Source organism: Anastrepha ludens, chromosome 2, assembly GCF_028408465.1.
Source record: "Anastrepha ludens isolate Willacy chromosome 2, idAnaLude1.1, whole genome shotgun sequence".
Lineage (NCBI taxonomy): Eukaryota > Metazoa > Arthropoda > Insecta > Diptera > Tephritidae > Anastrepha > Anastrepha ludens.
Genome location: NC_071498.1, coordinates 60,866,715 through 60,885,957, shown reverse-complemented (window position 1 = coordinate 60,885,957; position 19,243 = coordinate 60,866,715). Strand labels below are relative to the sequence as shown.

The window sequence follows — 19,243 nt, the reverse complement described above, 5'->3', positions numbered from 1 at the left end:
GCAGCATACATGCATATCCTTCACTTTTCGAACTAGAACCTGTAGAACTGTCAAAAAATAAAATTACGCTCCAAACTGAAAAACAGCCGTAAAAGTTACAGAGTCGTAAATAATTTTAGGGGGAATTTAGCAATTTTTTATTTGGTCACAAATATTTAAACACAAAATATTCATATTTTAGGAAGTAGCAAAATCATCTGTGTCACGATATGACTTAAAAGAGAATCTCCTTTACCGACAAAGCTGGGATAAATGAAAACGATCATTACAGAATATTTTATTTTTTTACTTATATTTTCGAATAAATTTACGAAATAAAATACTAGAGTAGAATATTTTCTAGTTTTTCGGTCCCGCTACTTTCAGCTTTTGTTTTCAAATACAACACAGCTGATTGTGTGTAACTTTTCTTGATTTTGTGGGAAGGAAAACTGCAAGCTAAAGCAAGTAATTTTTGACTAAGTGAGGGAGGCCAAGTTGCTCTCACAAAAGCGTTCTCAATTACATCCTTTTTTTTTTTGAATGTTTGAGAACGCTTTTCCTTTAAATTCTAACTAAATAGAGAACAGTAGAGGAGATCTGACTCTTAACGGCGCAAATTTATTTACCAAGGCGAGATCATACCTATTAGGTGATGTTACTAGAGCAGCTGATTTATTTTTTTTTTCTTCCGAATTAGTGCTCAATTTCGTTTACAAGGTGGAAGGGAGCGCTTCGCAAAAAGTATTCAGTTGATTGATTACATATAAATTTTGTTTCTGTACTTGATACTGCAGTCACTTCACACGAACTCTTCTTGGTATTTACATTCGTCATTACCAAAAGTCTAGCTTAATAATTGTTGTTAATAATCAAAAAGCGCAAATTACTCGATCGCCGTCAATGCCTGCAAAATTCTCAACTGGGCCAACGGAAAAACACGCATCTTCGGTGTTGGCATTTTCCACCCCCTTCATCTCCCTCAAATAAATAAATGCCAATATTTTGCTTTGTATAAAATTTCCTCTTTTCCGATTGTGCCGTGATGAACTTGTGACTTTCAATTTTTGCTGTATTTCTCACATCCGTTGCAATTCTTTTCACAGTAACATTTTATCTCATTTTATAACAGAACATACGACTATGTTTACGTACCAATAAAAATTTAGTACATATGTATATATATAGATGTGCACATATGTACAAGTGAACAGGGAGCGCCAAATACATGCATGTTTTTTTTATTAAAAGCTGTTTTGAGAGTGAAAACTTTGCTCCAATACAAATTTTGACTGTCACGTCAGTTGGTAACCAAAGAAATGAATCCGTTTACGAAAATCGGGAAATATTGAAAATTTTAAATATTTTCAAAGTGGGTATCCTGAAAAGTGCTGGCTGAAATAAATCATCCTCTCAACGAAGTCAGTGAGATTGATTTGCTAGTGCGGAACCTCCACGATCCCTCTCTCACCTTGAGCGTTACATATCGATGAAAATGTGGCTATTGCGGCTAACAGTGTGCAAATCAACTGGGAAAAAGTGATCAGTGGCGAACATTTTGAGCATTCAGCATTTAAACATTTCACGTACTAGCATTGACAAAGCAATCACAAGCAAACGATCGACCGCTACGTTGGCGTTTTCGCAGTGTTAGTAGTTTTGTATTAAAGCAGCTCAAATTGTACTTCAAATTTTACCAAAAAAAAATTATGTTTTTTTGACAAGTCGCATTTTTTTCATGATCGACGACTATATATTGGCAACCGAAATTGTCGCAACTTGAGATGGATAAATGAGCACATAATTGTCGATGAGTCAATAAATTTGCAGAGCGACAGTTTGGTAGATAAAGTTATTTGGCCTGTATTTCGAAAATGCAGTTGGAAACTATTTCAGCCAATATTGAGTGCTAATAGTCCCTTTTTGTTACAATTTGAAAACTGAGTGGTACATGAACAATCTTTGATGTCCGCGGGATGGCTTGACATGACATACAACCCCTCAAACAACGTTGCCACGACATACGTTGCCGCATACATATGTGGAACGTATGGGGAATGTTTATGGTGCTACAACAACAACAACCCCTCAAAGAAAGAAAAAACAAATTTCATTAACTCTGTTTGATAGCTTTGTAATTTGCCGTAAAGGCGTTTTTCGTTTACTAGATACCCTATAATATTGACGTATTGGCGGACAATCTAGACGCGAATCCGCTTAAGACGAATGTAGTTGTGAGTCATTTATGAGATAAAGCCCAAAAACATCAACCAGATCTGGTAAAATTTGATTGTGGGGTAGCAATAAAAATGAAATCGCTACTGTTATCACTGCAGTCGGGCCTGCGTTACCGGAGAAACCGGAATGTATGCATAGCTGGCCAAGGACTGTCAGTTCAGCAATCAAAACCGAATGAGTAATCTTTTGTGCTGCAGCAGCGAATCATAGTTCATTAATAATAGCCATATTTATTTCATTACTTTTAATGATTATCGTACTTGGACCACCCTTTGTACTTATATATGTATGTAGCGATTAGCAGTATCGTTCGCGTACATCCCATACCCCAAAGTATGGCGAGTGGATACTGTTTCGCAGAATGATCTTGAACAGATGCCACTCTATTGAATCTATTATTACAGTTGTTATACATTATATGAGTATACATTCATGCATGTGTATGTATTGTTAACACCCTGTAACTTTATTGTATTGACTCTTTCCACAAACTGGCCAAGTTGCTCTCACAAAAGCGTTCTCAATTACATCCTTTTTTTTTTTGAATGTTTGAGAACGCTTTTCCTTTAAATTCTAACTAAATAGAGAACAGTAGAGGAGATCTGACTCTTAACGGCGCAAATTTATTTACCAAGGCGAGATCATACCTATTAGGTGATGTTACTAGAGCAGCTGATTTATTTTTTTTTTCTTCCGAATTAGTGCTCAATTTCGTTTACAAGGTGGAAGGGAGCGCTTCGCAAAAAGTATTCAGTTGATTGATTACATATAAATTTTGTTTCTGTACTTGATACTGCAGTCACTTCACACGAACTCTTCTTGGTATTTACATTCGTCATTACCAAAAGTCTAGCTTAATAATTGTTGTTAATAATCAAAAAGCGCAAATTACTCGATCGCCGTCAATGCCTGCAAAATTCTCAACTGGGCCAACGGAAAAACACGCATCTTCGGTGTTGGCATTTTCCACCCCCTTCATCTCCCTCAAATAAATAAATGCCAATATTTTGCTTTGTATAAAATTTCCTCTTTTCCGATTGTGCCGTGATGAACTTGTGACTTTCAATTTTTGCTGTATTTCTCACATCCGTTGCAATTCTTTTCACAGTAACATTTTATCTCATTTTATAACAGAACATACGACTATGTTTACGTACCAATAAAAATTTAGTACATATGTATATATATAGATGTGCACATATGTACAAGTGAACAGGGAGCGCCAAATACATGCATGTTTTTTTTATTAAAAGCTGTTTTGAGAGTGAAAACTTTGCTCCAATACAAATTTTGACTGTCACGTCAGTTGGTAACCAAAGAAATGAATCCGTTTACGAAAATCGGGAAATATTGAAAATTTTAAATATTTTCAAAGTGGGTATCCTGAAAAGTGCTGCCTGAAATAAATCATCCTCTCAACGAAGTCAGTGAGATTGATTTGCTAGTGCGGAACCTCCACGATCCCTCTCTCACCTTGAGCGTTACATATCGATGAAAATGTGGCTATTGCGGCTAACAGTGTGCAAATCAACTGGGAAAAAGTGATCAGTGGCGAACATTTTGAGCATTCAGCATTTAAACATTTCACGTACTAGCATTGACAAAGCAATCACAAGCAAACGATCGACCGCTACGTTGGCGTTTTCGCAGTGTTAGTAGTTTTGTATTAAAGCAGCTCAAATTGTACTTCAAATTTTACCAAAAAAAAATTATGTTTTTTTGACAAGTCGCATTTTTTTCATGATCGACGACTATATATTGGCAACCGAAATTGTCGCAACTTGAGATGGATAAATGAGCACATAATTGTCGATGAGTCAATAAATTTGCAGAGCGACAGTTTGGTAGATAAAGTTATTTGGCCTGTATTTCGAAAATGCAGTTGGAAACTATTTCAGCCAATATTGAGTGCTAATAGTCCCTTTTTGTTACAATTTGAAAACTGAGTGGTACATGAACAATCTTTGATGTCCGCGGGATGGCTTGACATGACATACAACCCCTCAAACAACGTTGCCACGACATACGTTGCCGCATACATATGTGGAACGTATGGGGAATGTTTATGGTGCTACAACAACAACAACCCCTCAAAGAAAGAAAAAACAAATTTCATTAACTCTGTTTGATAGCTTTGTAATTTGCCGTAAAGGCGTTTTTCGTTTACTAGATACCCTATAATATTGACGTATTGGCGGACAATCTAGACGCGAATCCGCTTAAGACGAATGTAGTTGTGAGTCATTTATGAGATAAAGCCCAAAAACATCAACCAGATCTGGTAAAATTTGATTGTGGGGTAGCAATAAAAATGAAATCGCTACTGTTATCACTGCAGTCGGGCCTGCGTTACCGGAGAAACCGGAATGTATGCATAGCTGGCCAAGGACTGTCAGTTCAGCAATCAAAACCGAATGAGTAATCTTTTGTGCTGCAGCAGCGAATCATAGTTCATTAATAATAGCCATATTTATTTCATTACTTTTAATGATTATCGTACTTGGGCCACCCTTTGTACTTATATATGTATGTAGCGATTAGCAGTATCGTTCGCGTACATCCCATACCCCAAAGTATGGCGAGTGGATACTGTTTCGCAGAATGATCTTGAACAGATGCCACTCTATTGAATCTATTATTACAGTTGTTATACATTATATGAGTATACATTCATGCATGTGTATGTATTGTTAACACCCTGTAACTTTATTGTATTGACTCTTTCCACAAACTGTTTAGGCATATCCATTATTCATCTGTAGACAGCGGTTACACTGCCTTGGTGGCAATCACGACTAGACAAAAACCTTCTTACATATTTGTATTCATAATTTTCATGCATACTTATAGACATACATACATATACATGGATGTACATATGTACATATATGTATGCTTATGTGAATAATATTAAAACAATTTGGCCTTAGTCACTGAGTAGATTTTGATGATTTTGTTGTTGTTTTATCGTTAATTTGCTTTGTTTAACATTCATCATATTTGCTGACTTTTGTATTCCCAATTTCTTGTTGTTATTTACAAATGTTTTTGAATTGGAACGATGATGTCATCAGCTGCTGTTAGAGCGCTCGATTTGAATAGAGTTCCAGCAAGAGAATATTATTTCAGACAAAAAATTTTATTTTTTTTACGCATTTTGTTTGAACAACAAATATGCAAAATGTTAACACTGCCGTTGGCAAGTGAAAAAAGATATTAAAAAATAAATAAATATAAGCCGCGCCCAACTCAAATGACATTTTTTCATCTGCCTTAGAGTGAAAATTAATTTATTCACTTTTTACCACACTTTCTCTTTCGATCCACACTATTTTCATGCACATTTCTATACTCAGAAAGCAAATAGCACAAACAATATAAAAAACAAAAACAAAAGCAAAAATTAAAAACGTACTTGAATGTACTCGCACTAAGTGAAAGTTGAAAACTAAACTATTTTAAATAAATTTCTATTTACCACAAGCGAATGTATTTTTGATTTTTTTTGTGTTTCACCGCCAACTGTGTACACTCAATGCTTCAACGCCTCAACGTAGACTGAAATGCGCCACTCAATTGTAATTACTTTTATTCACATGGCCATTGGAAGCGCATAGAGATGTGTGAAAAGCTTTTTGGGGAGCGTAAAATGTGATAATGTTAATAGACAAGTTTTCGACACAACGACAAGCTACCGGCTTTCTATGCTTTTATATGTGGAGCAAATACTCAGTTGTAGTTTACTTCCAATAAAAGGTGGGTCTCGCGCGCTCACAGTCTCTCCCGCTCTAACCGCAAATTGAGAGTTTAATAGTTGGCAAAAATAAATACAATTTTCAACACCGGCTATTAAAAACGTACAACCACCTTCATTTTTTGTTGTTGCTCAGGTTATTGGAAACTTTTAAAACCTGTTCATGTTGCTCTAAATGACGTCATTTATTTGACAATGCTTTGAATTGTATTCATAAAAAACAAACACTGAGTCTGCTTTCCCACAAACGCCATGGAAAGAAAGGCAACGAAAAATAATAAGAATATAAGAATATAATGATAATAATAAGTAATGTGACGCATAAAATCTTGGCATGTATGCATATCTAGCTACATATTTATATGCACCCGATTTTTTTTATATAAATGAAAGTTCTTACATCTTATATCGCATCCGAAGAGTAGTTAATTTTATGTGAGCAACTTTTTTAAGCAGTTTTTCTTCCGCTTAGTTACGATAACATTCTTCGATCAAAAATAATTTGTTTGATTTGTATTTGAAAATAAATAATTTTATAACAACAATCTCGGAAAAAGAATAATATGCATACCAAAGTCAGCATGCACACGGACGGACAGACATGCTAAATTGACAGCTCTCATAATTATGTGAATTTTGGTTTACACAGTTGTCCACAAAATAATAGCAGTGCGACATGAAATATATTGCATATTATATAATCCTCTGTACAGTGTTTTCCTCTACCCAATGCATAAATTAAGAATAGTTTATTAAAATTGTTGTATTTTTAAGTTAAAAGTTATTTGGTTAAAAACCTGCAGAAAACAAGTAATCCGCTCTAAATTAACTACCGCAGAAATAAAATTTTGCCTCATATTTTACTACTAGCATCCCGTTAGGGTCACCCGTATAGTGCATATGGTGGTTACATATGATACAAAAAATTTCATGCCGACAATTTTTGGTGGACAACTGTATAAAGCCATTTTGACCAATTTTTACTACTTCGTTTTTTTTTTATTTGTATTAATTTTTTATAAAAATATAATATACATATGTATATAATTGATAATTATTTTCGGCGGTGTTGCCCCTTTTCTTCATCAAACATTATTTTAAGAAGAAAATGCGCAACACCGCCAGGAAAAAAAAAATCAAAAAAATAACAAGATTTTTTTGCAACTTCAAAATTGCACTTTGTTATAAATTTAATAAGCCATAAAACTACGTACTAATCAAATTGAGGAATCGGAAGAAAAGCTTCGGAAATTTTTCTAATTTTTGTAGAAAACTTTAAAATAGGATTCCCTTAGTTTTTTGAGCTATTCGTTAATACAAAAATATTGTAATTTCAAAAAACAAAAAATAAAGTATAGTAAAAATTGGTTAATAAATTGGGCTGCATTTTGAGTATACATTGGTCTACATACATACCATATCCACGAATACATATATATCAAATGCGCGCCGGTATTCTAAGTACTCTATGAATTTAAAGGCTACTGATAAGAAAATTTATAAATAAATATAATTCCCTATGAAATAAAAATAAAAGGAACGAAGTAAAAATGTTTGCAAAATTACTAATCGTTTTATTACTTACCGCTTTTAACTGTTGCCAAATTCTCCGATTTTCACGTTACTTCCGCTAATTTCTAAATCACTGCAAATGCAAGGAAAAATATTTACTCATAAAACGAAATAAACACTTTCATATATAATTACATTAATATTTTATGCAATAAGAGTATTCTGAGCGTGAATCATCGGCATTCAACAGATCTTGAGAGCAGCAGCAGCCAAAAAGAGAAAATTTTCAATACGTTTTTTCTAAGCTTACAAATAGCGCTTCTGGCTTTATCACTTTTCACACAGTTCCACAGAGCGCAATAGCAACCACATAGAGATAGATTCACAACTACAGTAAAATAATATGGGTAGAGCACAAAGATACGTTGGCATTCACTTCAATAAAACGCCACTTCATTATAAATACAAAAGTATGCAGCTGGAATTCGTTCAAGTTACTCATTTTCTCAACGTCACAGTCATTAATCACGACACTAAAAATATTATATTACAAGCACTCGCGCACTTACCTTTGTTAATGTATCGCATGCAAATCGAGCAGCATTTGAAATCTGACTTTTAAGCGTTTTGGAATGTACTCGCAGGTTCATTACTTAGGATACATCACGTATGCCATTTTGTTTGATCTATGTGAAGAAAGAGAGCGTTTATTTCAGTTATGAGTTTTATCACATCAAAATATTTATTACCACAAACGGTACTGCTACTTGTGGTATTATGTTCGACTTTTCCACCAGTGCAACGAAATGCTTTTGTTCATTGCATTTACTGAGAATAATGCGCTGATTAATTTTGTGCGCATGGCTGTCACCTAGCGCAGGACATATTTTCCAGTCATTGCCGTTAACGCGCGTGGTCAGTTCGTTTGTTATAACAACCTGCAATACGATTTGGCAATGTAGACAAAAAATTTAAAATAAATCTCAATGCAATGAAGCAATTAAAAATATTGAGTTAGACGCTCTAAAAAATGACGTAACATACTGGAACGACCCGGATTTATATCCGGCCAAGGGCTGTCACTTCAGCAGCATCCCGTTGTTGCTACAACAACAACAACAACACACAATGACTAGATTAACTACGGTGGGGAAAATTCCTTATATTATATTTATTTATAGGTTGGGGTAAAAATAAGTTATTTTCTCGGTAGATGGCTATAGTGATCGATATCTCGTAAAGTAATGATCAAAAAATGTAAAGTTTATGATCGTTATCAAGGTGTCATTTCCCACTAAAAAATTCTTTTGCTGTTTTTTGTTTGTTCCATTCAGTTATGAGTTACAGGGTGTTAACAATGGAAGACAGCAGAGAGAAATTTTGGTACATTTTTCAGTTTGTCTTTAATAAAGGCGAAAATGCAAGACAGGCCGTTGAAATGGTGGTGTTTATGGTACCAATACTGTAACAGCTAATTACTTGCAATTTTGTTTTCGTTGATTCTGTTCGGGCATTTTTGATACTACAAAAAAGGTCGATTAAAAGATTATCGCTTACCACCAGTTGATACTCCACTACTAACTGTTGCAATTCCGTTAATAAGCTATAAAGTATGCCTGTGCGTTCTGCAACATCTTCAATTACACGCAATGGGAACGAGAACGAATCAATTACGATGAGTTTGATCTAGCAAAAACAAAACAAATTGCAATTTCATACCCACATACGCGCAAAATGGCAGCTATTGATTTTTTACGCTTACCGCTTTATCCTCATTAAGCATTTTGCGCAATTCCCCTACTGCAGCCTGTAGCGTTAAATAGCTTTTACAATAAATATATGTAACACCATTCATTATAGTATTAGCGGTGAAGGGGGTCTGCGTTGACGTTTGTAAATCCGACTTGGGCAAAGTTCTATGAAAACGCTTCTCAGTGCATATCGCCATTTCTGTAAAATATTATTTAATCTATATATATAAAAAGAAGTTACATTTCCTTGGTAATCTTATAACTCAAGAACGGGCTCACCTATCCAAACCAAATTTTTAGGCTTTGTTTGGACTATTCAGTAGATGGTTTGTGTTTTAAAATTTTAAGAATCGGATACCAGAGTCTCGAGAAATAGGCCAAAACGTGAACCCGGGTAACCCTAGGATGTGTTTGTACAATATGGGTAGCAAATGGAAGCTGCTGATGATTCTATAGTATAGAGTATTTTTGATGCCGCTCCGTGACTAGGGTCTCGAGATATCGCCCAAAATGTGGACCCCGATAACTTAAAGATGTGTTCGTACAATATGGGTAGCAAATGGAAGCTGCTGATGATTCTATAGTATAGAGTATTTTTGATGCCGCTCCGTGGCTAGGGTCTCGAGATATCGCCCAAAATGTGGACCCCGATAACTTAAGGATGTGTTCGTACAATATGGGTAGCAAATGGAAGCTGTTGATGATTTCTATAGTATAGAGTATTTTTCATACCGTTCCGTGACTAGGGTCTCGAGATATAATCCAAAACGTGGACCCGGGTAACCCTAGGATGTGTTTGTACAATATGGGTAGCAAATGGAAGCTGCTGATGATTCTATAGTATAGAGTATTTTTAATGCCCCTCCGTAACTAGGGTCTCGAGATATCGCCCAAAATGTGGACCCCGATAACTTAAGGATGTGTTCGTACAATATGGGTAGCAAATGGGAGCTGTTGATGATTTCTATAGTATAGAGTATTTTTCATACCGTTCCGTGACTAGGGTCTCGAGATATAATCCAAAACGTGGACCCGGGTAACCCTAGGATGTGTTTGTACAATATGGGTAGCAAATGGAAGCTGCTGATGATTCTATAGTATAGAGTATTTTTGATGCCGCTCCGTGACTAGGGTCTCGAGATATCGCCCAAAATGTGGACCCCGATAACTTAAGGATGTGTTCGTACAATATGGGTAGCAAATGGAAGCTGCTGATGATTTTATAGTATAGAGTATTTTTAATGCCCCTCCGTAACTAGGGTCTCGAGATATAGACCAAAACGTGGACCTGGATAACCCTAGGATGTGTTTGAACCACATGAGTATCCATTTCGGCAAAAATGTAAAGCACTTATGGATTTAATTGTGAAATTATATGTATTTGGGGAGGTGCGTTGCCATATGTACTCCATCCAATGGCAGAAAAGGGGATTGCCGCACGCACATATACTAATTTGGCTGGTACATAAAATAACTCCGGATCAAATCGATAGCCTTATATCAGCTGAAATTCCTAACCACACTGCTGATCCTGGGTTATTTCAAGTTGTCGTTATATATTACATTTACTTGGTAATCTTATAACTCAAGAACCGCCGAACTGATTGACACAAAAATTTTAGAGTTCTTTTCTATCTTTGAGGAGGTAGTTTGTGTGAAGTTTGATTGAAATCGGTGAAGCCGTTCCTGAGTTATGATATTTTATGTGAGTAATGGTTTCTTCTCATACGAAATGCCTGTATGGGAAAAACAATAACAAATACACAGCCGCTTATGAGCGTTTCTGTTGTACTGTTGTGGTTGTAAGTGTATTATGTTAATATTAATTTTGGGCGAAAATATAATAAAAACTGGAGCATTCAAGGAACTGGAAAAACATTTTTAACTTAATTTATTTTAGCATAATTTATTTAGCGTAAAAAATTGAAATGGAAATTAAAGAATCAAAGTTTAATTACAAGTTTTTATCGGCTCTTTCACCTTACCTGTATATAGGTGACCACCACAATCAAATTTTAAAAAAGTACAGAAAAGGCTATTGTGACATCTTTAGAAAGTATGTTGAATGAAAAAAATCAACTAATTCAACTGTTTAAACATTTTACGAGTTCTATAAAGAAAACTTAATATGAAAAATTTCTTGCGATATAAAAAAAACATTTTATGTATGGTGGTGCGAAGCCCACTGGGTGATGCTAGTTCATTATATTTTTTCATCATAGTAGTAGACAATTATTTTACCAAGCAAGCGCGCCGGACTAAAGTCCTGGTTAGTATCCAGATAAACAGCTTTGCTTTGAAGTCCACCAACTATTCGTGGGAATTGCACATTGATACAAAGCTGTAAGCTATCAAAAGATAATAACATTGCTGAATTAGACGGCATTTTAATATTATAAAGAGTTCATTACCACATTTGCGTTTTGCCACAGCCTGGCCCCCCGCAAAATTCTGTAATTAAACCCGTAGCAATGCCACCTCCCAGCTTGTCATCCAATTCCTTGCAAAGTGTGACAATGTGTGGCATTTCCTTTTCTTGGCGCCATATGTCAAAGCAAGTTGTTTTAAACATAGTTCTGAGTAATTTTTATATTTACGAAATTATGCACAAAAGCCCGCGATTTTATTTTCAATTGGCAGTTGCTACCGTTGATTTTGTTTTCTTTCGTTATTCGCCTGCTTCCAGCTGATCATGTTGCTGGCAGTGTTGTAAAATGTGCGGCAGAAAATTTTTGTTTCATGTGGGAATAGTGATTTAATTTTTCGCGATATTTTTAACTTTAAGGTACATATATACATATATGAATGTTTTAAAGAGGTCGGTACATAAATTTGTATATTTGCGCATTTAATCACGAATTGAACTGAAATGTGGGGATATAGTGAATTTTAGTTCGCACCTATGAATCAACATAAGAATGCGAGCGTTCCGTTATCTTTTTGCCATCTAGTGACGGCACGAAAGAAACGATTGCCATGCGCGCTCGATAGTGTGAATTCATTAGAGCCAGTCGGATTTATACTTGCGAATGTACATCAAAGATATAGTCATATAAAAATTACAATTTCAGCAAAAAATCATAATAACCTATATTGTATATATATATATATATATAACTAATACATAAATAAATTAGTTAAAACAATAAACAAATTCTAGAACAATAAAAAATATTGCAAAAAAAAAAAAAACATTTCGAATATCTTCATTTTATCATTCAGCACTTTTTATTCATCAACAATATTGTTAAACTGCAACGATTTTGCAATACGATATACATATGTACATAGAATGTGTCCCGTCCACTTGGCCTAATTTTATAAAACTTTGTGGGCATAATTTCTTTATTATTTTTATAGTACATTTGTCCAAAATTTAATAGTTATGTTCTAAAATTGTATAATTTTGCTCTACAATTTTATAGTTTTGCTCTACATTTTTATAATTTTGCTCTATACATTGAGGCGGAATAATTTTTTCGGAAAACAATTTTCGAAGAAATGTATTACAGTCGGCGGCCGCCGTAGCCGAATGGGTTGGTGCGTCACTATCATTCGGGAGTGCGTAGCTTCGAATACCCGTGCATAGCACAACAAAATGATTTAAATAAAGTATTTTCTCTTCCGAGTGTATTTCTGCCATGTAAAAGCTCGGAGACGGCTTGAAATTGTAGATCCCTCCGTTTGAAAAATATTTTCTGAGGCCATACTATTCTTAATTTTGAAAAAAAAGCTTCGATCAATCACATAATAACAAAACTAATTTCTCATGTCCTATCGATTTTAAATGAATCTCCAAGGACTTGTGACGATTACCGCAAAGGACTTCTGGGCAGCGATAACTTTTACAATTATTAATTTTTTTGTTTTTTAAATTAATGATATGTTTTTATTTTTGTAAAATAAAGAAATTGACTACCAAAAAATAATTATTGAAAATCATAATTTTTTCGGGCCTCTGGATAATTTTAAATACAGAAATACGTTTTCATACAAATTTTGGGAAATGAGCTCACTTTTAAATAAAAATGAATACTCACAGCAAGGCGAAATCATAGAATATGAGCTCGTTGAGCAACAACAACATTTGCATATGTTTTATACTTGCAATTTGTCGTTCGAATGTGAAAATTTCAATGAGAATATAAACAAACAAATAAGGCAACAAAAAGAAAAAATAAATCAGCTGTCATAGTGAAGTCACCTTCCATGGAGCTCGCCTTGACTACAGTGTTTAATTTTTTGAACCGCCCGAACAATAACTCTGTTTTGCTTATTTTTATTTTACGTTTTCAAGCCTATTATTAAAAAATGTTCAAGCCGTTAAAAAAATAATCAGACGTAAACTTCATTGCGACCCTTTTATATTCATAATAGTTCACTGTATTGCACTTCCATATGCAACACGCTCAACACCATATCGACACCTTTCATGTGCTCACTGTTTATTTTAGAGCGCAATTGTCTCAAGTAGATACAACTATTGGCAGCGCTCTTATTTGACTATTATCAGTATGTAAGTTTATCAAATACTCTCATGTTGAACTACATAAATCCGGGAAAATACATAACGACAATTTACCTAAATAGGGTATAAATACAGACCGCCCATGTTTAACGGACATTCAAAAGTTAGTCTAACGTTAAACGACTGTCGCTTCGCACAAAAAACAATCAAAAATTTTAACTGAGTGTATTTTTTACCAAAGCAAAGTAACAAAAAAAACTTAAAATGGTTGGCACTTCGAACTGCAAACGCATCTACAAACAGCACAAACCAATGATCTGCTATAATAAACCTCCCTCGGCACAAGTCAACCCAACAGAGTACGAAAGCAAACGGGAAGATGCACTCACAGGTGCGATCGTCGAGGCGCTGATCGTGCCAAAGCGCACAGCACGCACCTGGACAATGCAAGCTGGCGACTTATGTCGCATCACTGTCTGCGAGGGCTCACAAGTGGGTGACATGAACTTCTGGAACTTAGATAATACCAAAGAACATTTCTATTCGGGCAAAACACGTCAACTGCACAGTACACATCTGAATGTGTACGATCGCTTGTGGAGCAATTTTCCCTATTTACGGCCAATGGCCACCTTTGTTCACAACACTCTAGCCGATTATGGCATAGATGAGGATGGTGGTGCACTGCACGATGTGGTTGGCACGCGCTGTGATGATTACACATACAAGTTGATCACCGGCAAAGAACGTGTGGGCAGTTGTCATAGTTCGTTGACAAAAGCAGTGGTGGAGGAGCGTGGTTTGAAGGAGGAAGATGTGCATGATGTGTGGAATATTTTCATGTGCACCGGTTTCACAAGAGTGAGTATTGAAAATATGAAATCTTAGTGATGTGAAATTAAATAACCACAAAATATATGTATGTATGTATGTACGTGTGTATGTTTATGACGTTGGACTAATGTTTGTACTTCACTTTTCAGGATACTCAACAATATTTCTGTAAACCCAGTCCTGCACGCAAAGGCGATTACATCGAATTTATTGCCGAAATAAATCTTTTGCTTGCCTTAAGTGCCTGCCCACAAGGTGACGTTTCCGTAACGGTGGGCGATGAAGTGCCCGACGAGGTCTGTCATCCATTAAAGGTGGAAGTTTTCCGCAAAAAATGTATTGATAAGAAAATATAACGGAATTTTTAATATTTGCATATTTTTTTTTACTTGAGCAACTTTAGTAAACATCCCTATACCTATTGTTTTTCGCTATAAAAAGCAAAGAAAAAAATTTACATAAGAAATCAAATTTCTGATTATGCGCCTAATAGCTGCTGGCTTATATTATTATCTGAAGTATTGTAAATAAATGAAATTCTATATACAAATTAATGTTTGTTTGTTTTCTATCCGGTATGCAATTATGGTATATACGGCACTAAAACTTTAGTAAGTTACTGTAAACATGCCCGTTAAGGTTTAGAAGTTTGATTTTATATATGTATGTATCGATATATAATATAATTGGCGCGTACACGCTTTTTGGATGTTAGGCCGAGCACCTCCGCCTATTTGTGGTGTGCGTCTTGATGTTGTCCCACAAATGGAGGGACCTACAGTTTCAAGCCGACTCCGAATGGCAGATATTTTTTATGAGGAGCTTTTTCATGGCAGAAATACACTCGGAGATTTGCCATTTCCTGCCGAGGGGCGACCGCTTTAGAAAACACTTTGTCTTCATTTTGGTGTTTCACCGAGATTTGAACCTACGTTCTCTCTGAATTCCGAATGATAATCAGACACCAACCTATTCGGCTAAGGCGGCCGCCCATTTGATTTTAGTTGCACTATATTTCTGACAAGAAAGTTTGAAATTTTGAAGAACATTTGTTGAGTTTTTTCTTTTTATTGTAACTTACACAATTTAAATGAGAAATAAACAACTTGTCAAAACTTTTCCATAAATAGCTACGCTATAGTTATTAAACGCACTGTAGATAATAAGGAAGGGCTAGGCACTTCTATTCCTTACTATGAACTATGAACTATTAAAGTAAATGGTAATAATGAGTACAATTTAATAGGATTTCCCAACACTTTACCGTTAGTTGAAGGACTTAAGGGGTTAGGGGTAGTCAGAGGCCCGAAAAAATCATAGTTTTCAATAATTTTCTTTTACTAGTCAATTGCTTTATTTAACAAAAATAAAAACATAGCATTAATACATCATGTTTCGTCTTGACTTTAGCAAAATTTCAAAACAAAAAAAATTTATAATTGTAAAAGTTATCGCTGTTTGTGTGGAGCTCGTTTCTCCAGAAGTCCGTTGCGGTGATCATCACAAGTCCCTAGAGATTCGTCTAAAATCACTCGGACAAGAGAAATAAGTTTTATTGATAGATAATCCTGTCCCTGATCGAAGCTTTTTTCCAAAATATAAAACATGGCGGCCTCAGGAAATATTTTTCAGTTTTTCGAGAAAAAACCGACAATTAATTGTTAAAAAAAATCGAAATTAAAAAAAAATCCTTCAATCAGGCACCAGTTTTTTATGCTTTTCAAAAGTAGTATAAATTTTATTGAAATCTACCAATGGTTTTTAAGTTACAGTGATCACCAGCTCAAAAAACATAGTTTTAAGCAAAGCGCATTTAAAATTTTGCTATCGATTTATGTAGAGTTATAATACGTGCACATATGCATTCATCACCTATAAATCCACCAAATTAATCTACCCGTTTGCACATGGCAGATGACCTGCAAAATTGACAATCAGCTGTCAATACTGTTGTGAAAGGTTTCTCTTCATAGAAATTATTTTGGTGGTTTTGGTTTGTATGATATATTATTATTAACGAAATGAAGAAAATACAAGGAGAAGGAATAGCTAATTTAATTGCGTAGTTGGTGGGAATCCGTATGCGACGTTTACTGAGATCGCAAAAATTATGGCAGCAATGCCCATGAGATATTTATATTACATTTTATAATAAATAATAAGATGCCAAGGTTTATGGACACACGTTTTTTTCTGTAAAATGAATCCATAATTAATAATATTTAACAAAACGTTTATTAGAATTATGTTTATAGACCTGTTTTCTTTGCCGGCGTCCATTTCATTTAGTTTATATTTTGATATTTCTCCTTACATTCGTAATAATAATTATCGATAACACAGAAAACACAGGATTGTATGTCAAAAAGTATCGTTATTATTTAGGATTATTTTATAATCTCAGATTTTGGGAGAGAAATCGCCTTTTTAATTACGGATTTTGAGTTAAGCACGAAAAAGTAGATCATCTACTTATATGTAAAGCATTTTACCTTTCCTGTTCCTTTATCTTACGTCTTAAAATAGCCCACAAGTGCTCTATGGGGTTTAGATCTGGAGACTGTGCTGGCCAATCTATCAAAACAATGTTATTGTCTCTAAAATAACGCTTCGTAGTCGCTGATTTGTGACAAGTAGCATTAAATTAGTGTCGCCGAAAATGCGCGTTAACGAAGGCGAAAGTACAGTTTCTAATACATTTATGCTCATTGACTGTCCATGCGATCCTCGCAAATGAACATTTCGCCGACACTATCAGCAGCCTTACAGCCCCAGATCATAACGCTGCCTCCCATATGCTTAACAGTGGGTACCACGCAATCTGGATGGTATCCCTGGCCAACCCGTCGTCTCACGAACGCCACACAAGATGTGCCAACTATCTATATATATATATTGTATATAATTGGCGCGTACACCCTTTTTGGGTGCTTGGCCGATCTCCTCCTCCTATTTGTGGTGTGCGTCTTGATGTTGTTCCACAAATGGAGGGACCTAAGTTTCAAGCCGACTCCGAACGGCAGATATTTTTTTAATCTATCTATAGGAAACTAAAATATTGTTTTATATGATTTGTGTTATTTCTTCGAAATTAGACTATGGTAAGAAGCTATGGTTGTTGATATTCTAAAACGTGGTAAACTAACATAAGCTTATCTCGAATTTCGATTCATTAGACCACAGAGTATTAGACCAATCTTCCTCCGTAAATTATTGGTATTGGAGAGCCCATTTCAAACGCTTTTTCCGATTGTTCTGCTTTCTTTCTAGCTGTTTGATCACTAATGGATTTTCCAATTTCTTCCTACAGGGCAACTGCAAGAGCAGAAGAGCACCTTGATTTCTTGTGATGCTTGAGGAACTCGCATATAAGTTTTCGGTCTTCCCGTTCAGTAGTGCAGTGTTTTCTTCCACTTTTTGATTTATTTTGGTGGAATTTTGTCTCCGCAAATCGTTCAATAGCGCATTGGACTGCGCATCGTGAACATCCCACCATCTTAACCTGAGACTTCCTTTCCTCATTCATAACTTGGATTTTCACTCTTTTGTGGTCACAAAGCTTCCTTTCTTTAGGCATTTCGATAAAAGAAATTATTCATATCCGCTTGATAATTTTTCACTAAAGATATAGACTACCAAGTTTAAAATGCCTAAATATTTTAAGGGTACTTTTAATAATGCAGCCTTTTAGACTTTTCACACTTGGTATGCCATGGCTTTCCCCATAATACAATTTACTGTTGTCACATGTCAAATTACGTCCTTGTATTTTAGTGGGTGTAAGTGTACGCGCCAATTATTTATTTTTTATTTATTTATTTTAGTGGGGTGCCAAATCTTTTGGCCAAGGCTGTATAGGGTTGTACTATGTATATGTAGGTTGGAGGTATATGTACTTCTTGAGAAATAGATTGAATTTAATTATAATGAGCGCAAAAAAATTATTGAAAATATTAATTATTGATGAGTGTTCGGATGAGGAATATATTGAACCAAAAAGAAAGTGGATGTGATCTCAAGATTTTAACTTGAAAAGAGATGAATTTTCAAATATTAATTTACTAAAGGAAATGAAACTGTCTGCGGAACTAAAAAACCTTTTTGATCTATTTGTTTATAAATTTTAAGAAGCCTCTCTTTTTTAAATTTGTTTTTATATAGATCAGTTTTGATAATCCAAAGCTCTAGAAGCTCTTTCCAGGTATCAAAAAAAATGCTCGAATCCTCTGTTTGTACAATTGATGCTATATGCACTCTTCTGTATTCCCAAAATAACTGATGTTACGTTTCTAGTTGCAAACACGCCCAAAATTCAAATCAAGTCCAAATCCAAAAATGTTTTCCATATAACAGGTTGAAGAAAATATTGAGTTAAGTTACGTACATTAAATCTAAAACAACTGAGTTCTTACGCTCATTTTCCCAAAGGCCAAGTAGGAAGGAAGTTACAGGGTTACAACATTACGGTAATTATTGCGTAGCTTGTTTTAATAACTTCTAAACATTGTTCGTTCGTGAAATTATCATTATAAAAATGCAGATCTTTGAGTGCCATTTTGGCATTTCCAGAAAATAAAAAAAAGTCAAGTGAGCGTTGGTGTTTATGTACAAAATGATTACACTCCTATTGAAACCCCCTAACGTGCTACTTTTATTAGCGTTGAGATAAGGTTAAATGCTTCGTAGTTAATATCTGCATATGTGATG

The 19,243-nt window shown here is 35.0% G+C and overlaps 3 protein-coding genes across 7 annotated transcripts in view; 1 reads left to right on the top strand and 2 right to left on the bottom strand.

Annotated features, from left to right (window-relative positions):
• Window positions 1-5,805, bottom strand: part of LOC128871592 (annexin B9) — a 34,096-nt gene extending 28,291 nt beyond the window's left edge. For 4 of the 5 annotated variants that reach the window (XM_054113459.1, XM_054113457.1, XM_054113458.1 and 1 more), the window contains exon 1: window positions 5,696-5,805. The gene's annotated coding sequence lies outside the window, so the exon portion shown is untranslated. Of the gene's footprint in view, window positions 1-5,632 lie in introns of all 5 variants that reach the window. The other variant, XM_054113460.1, reaches the window with a different exon arrangement.
• A 1,407-nt stretch (window positions 5,806-7,212) lies between these two features.
• LOC128871594 (DNA repair protein RAD51 homolog 3) lies at window positions 7,213-11,938 on the bottom strand. Its single transcript, XM_054113461.1, has 8 exons — window positions 11,646-11,938; window positions 11,476-11,582; window positions 9,246-9,433; window positions 9,041-9,169; window positions 8,233-8,421; window positions 8,053-8,169; window positions 7,557-7,616; window positions 7,213-7,488 (listed from the first exon to the last, which is right to left on the bottom strand). Exons 1-6 carry the CDS (start codon window positions 11,804-11,806, stop codon window positions 8,137-8,139), a joined length of 807 nt encoding a protein of 268 aa, XP_053969436.1. The 5' UTR covers window positions 11,807-11,938; the 3' UTR covers window positions 7,213-7,488; window positions 7,557-7,616; window positions 8,053-8,136.
• A 1,545-nt stretch (window positions 11,939-13,483) lies between these two features.
• On the top strand, window positions 13,484-15,073 carry LOC128857818 (uncharacterized). Its single transcript, XM_054093598.1, has 2 exons — window positions 13,484-14,563; window positions 14,686-15,073. Exons 1-2 carry the CDS (start codon window positions 13,967-13,969, stop codon window positions 14,890-14,892), a joined length of 804 nt encoding a protein of 267 aa, XP_053949573.1. The 5' UTR covers window positions 13,484-13,966; the 3' UTR covers window positions 14,893-15,073.
• The last annotated feature ends 4,170 nt before the right edge of the window (window positions 15,074-19,243 follow it).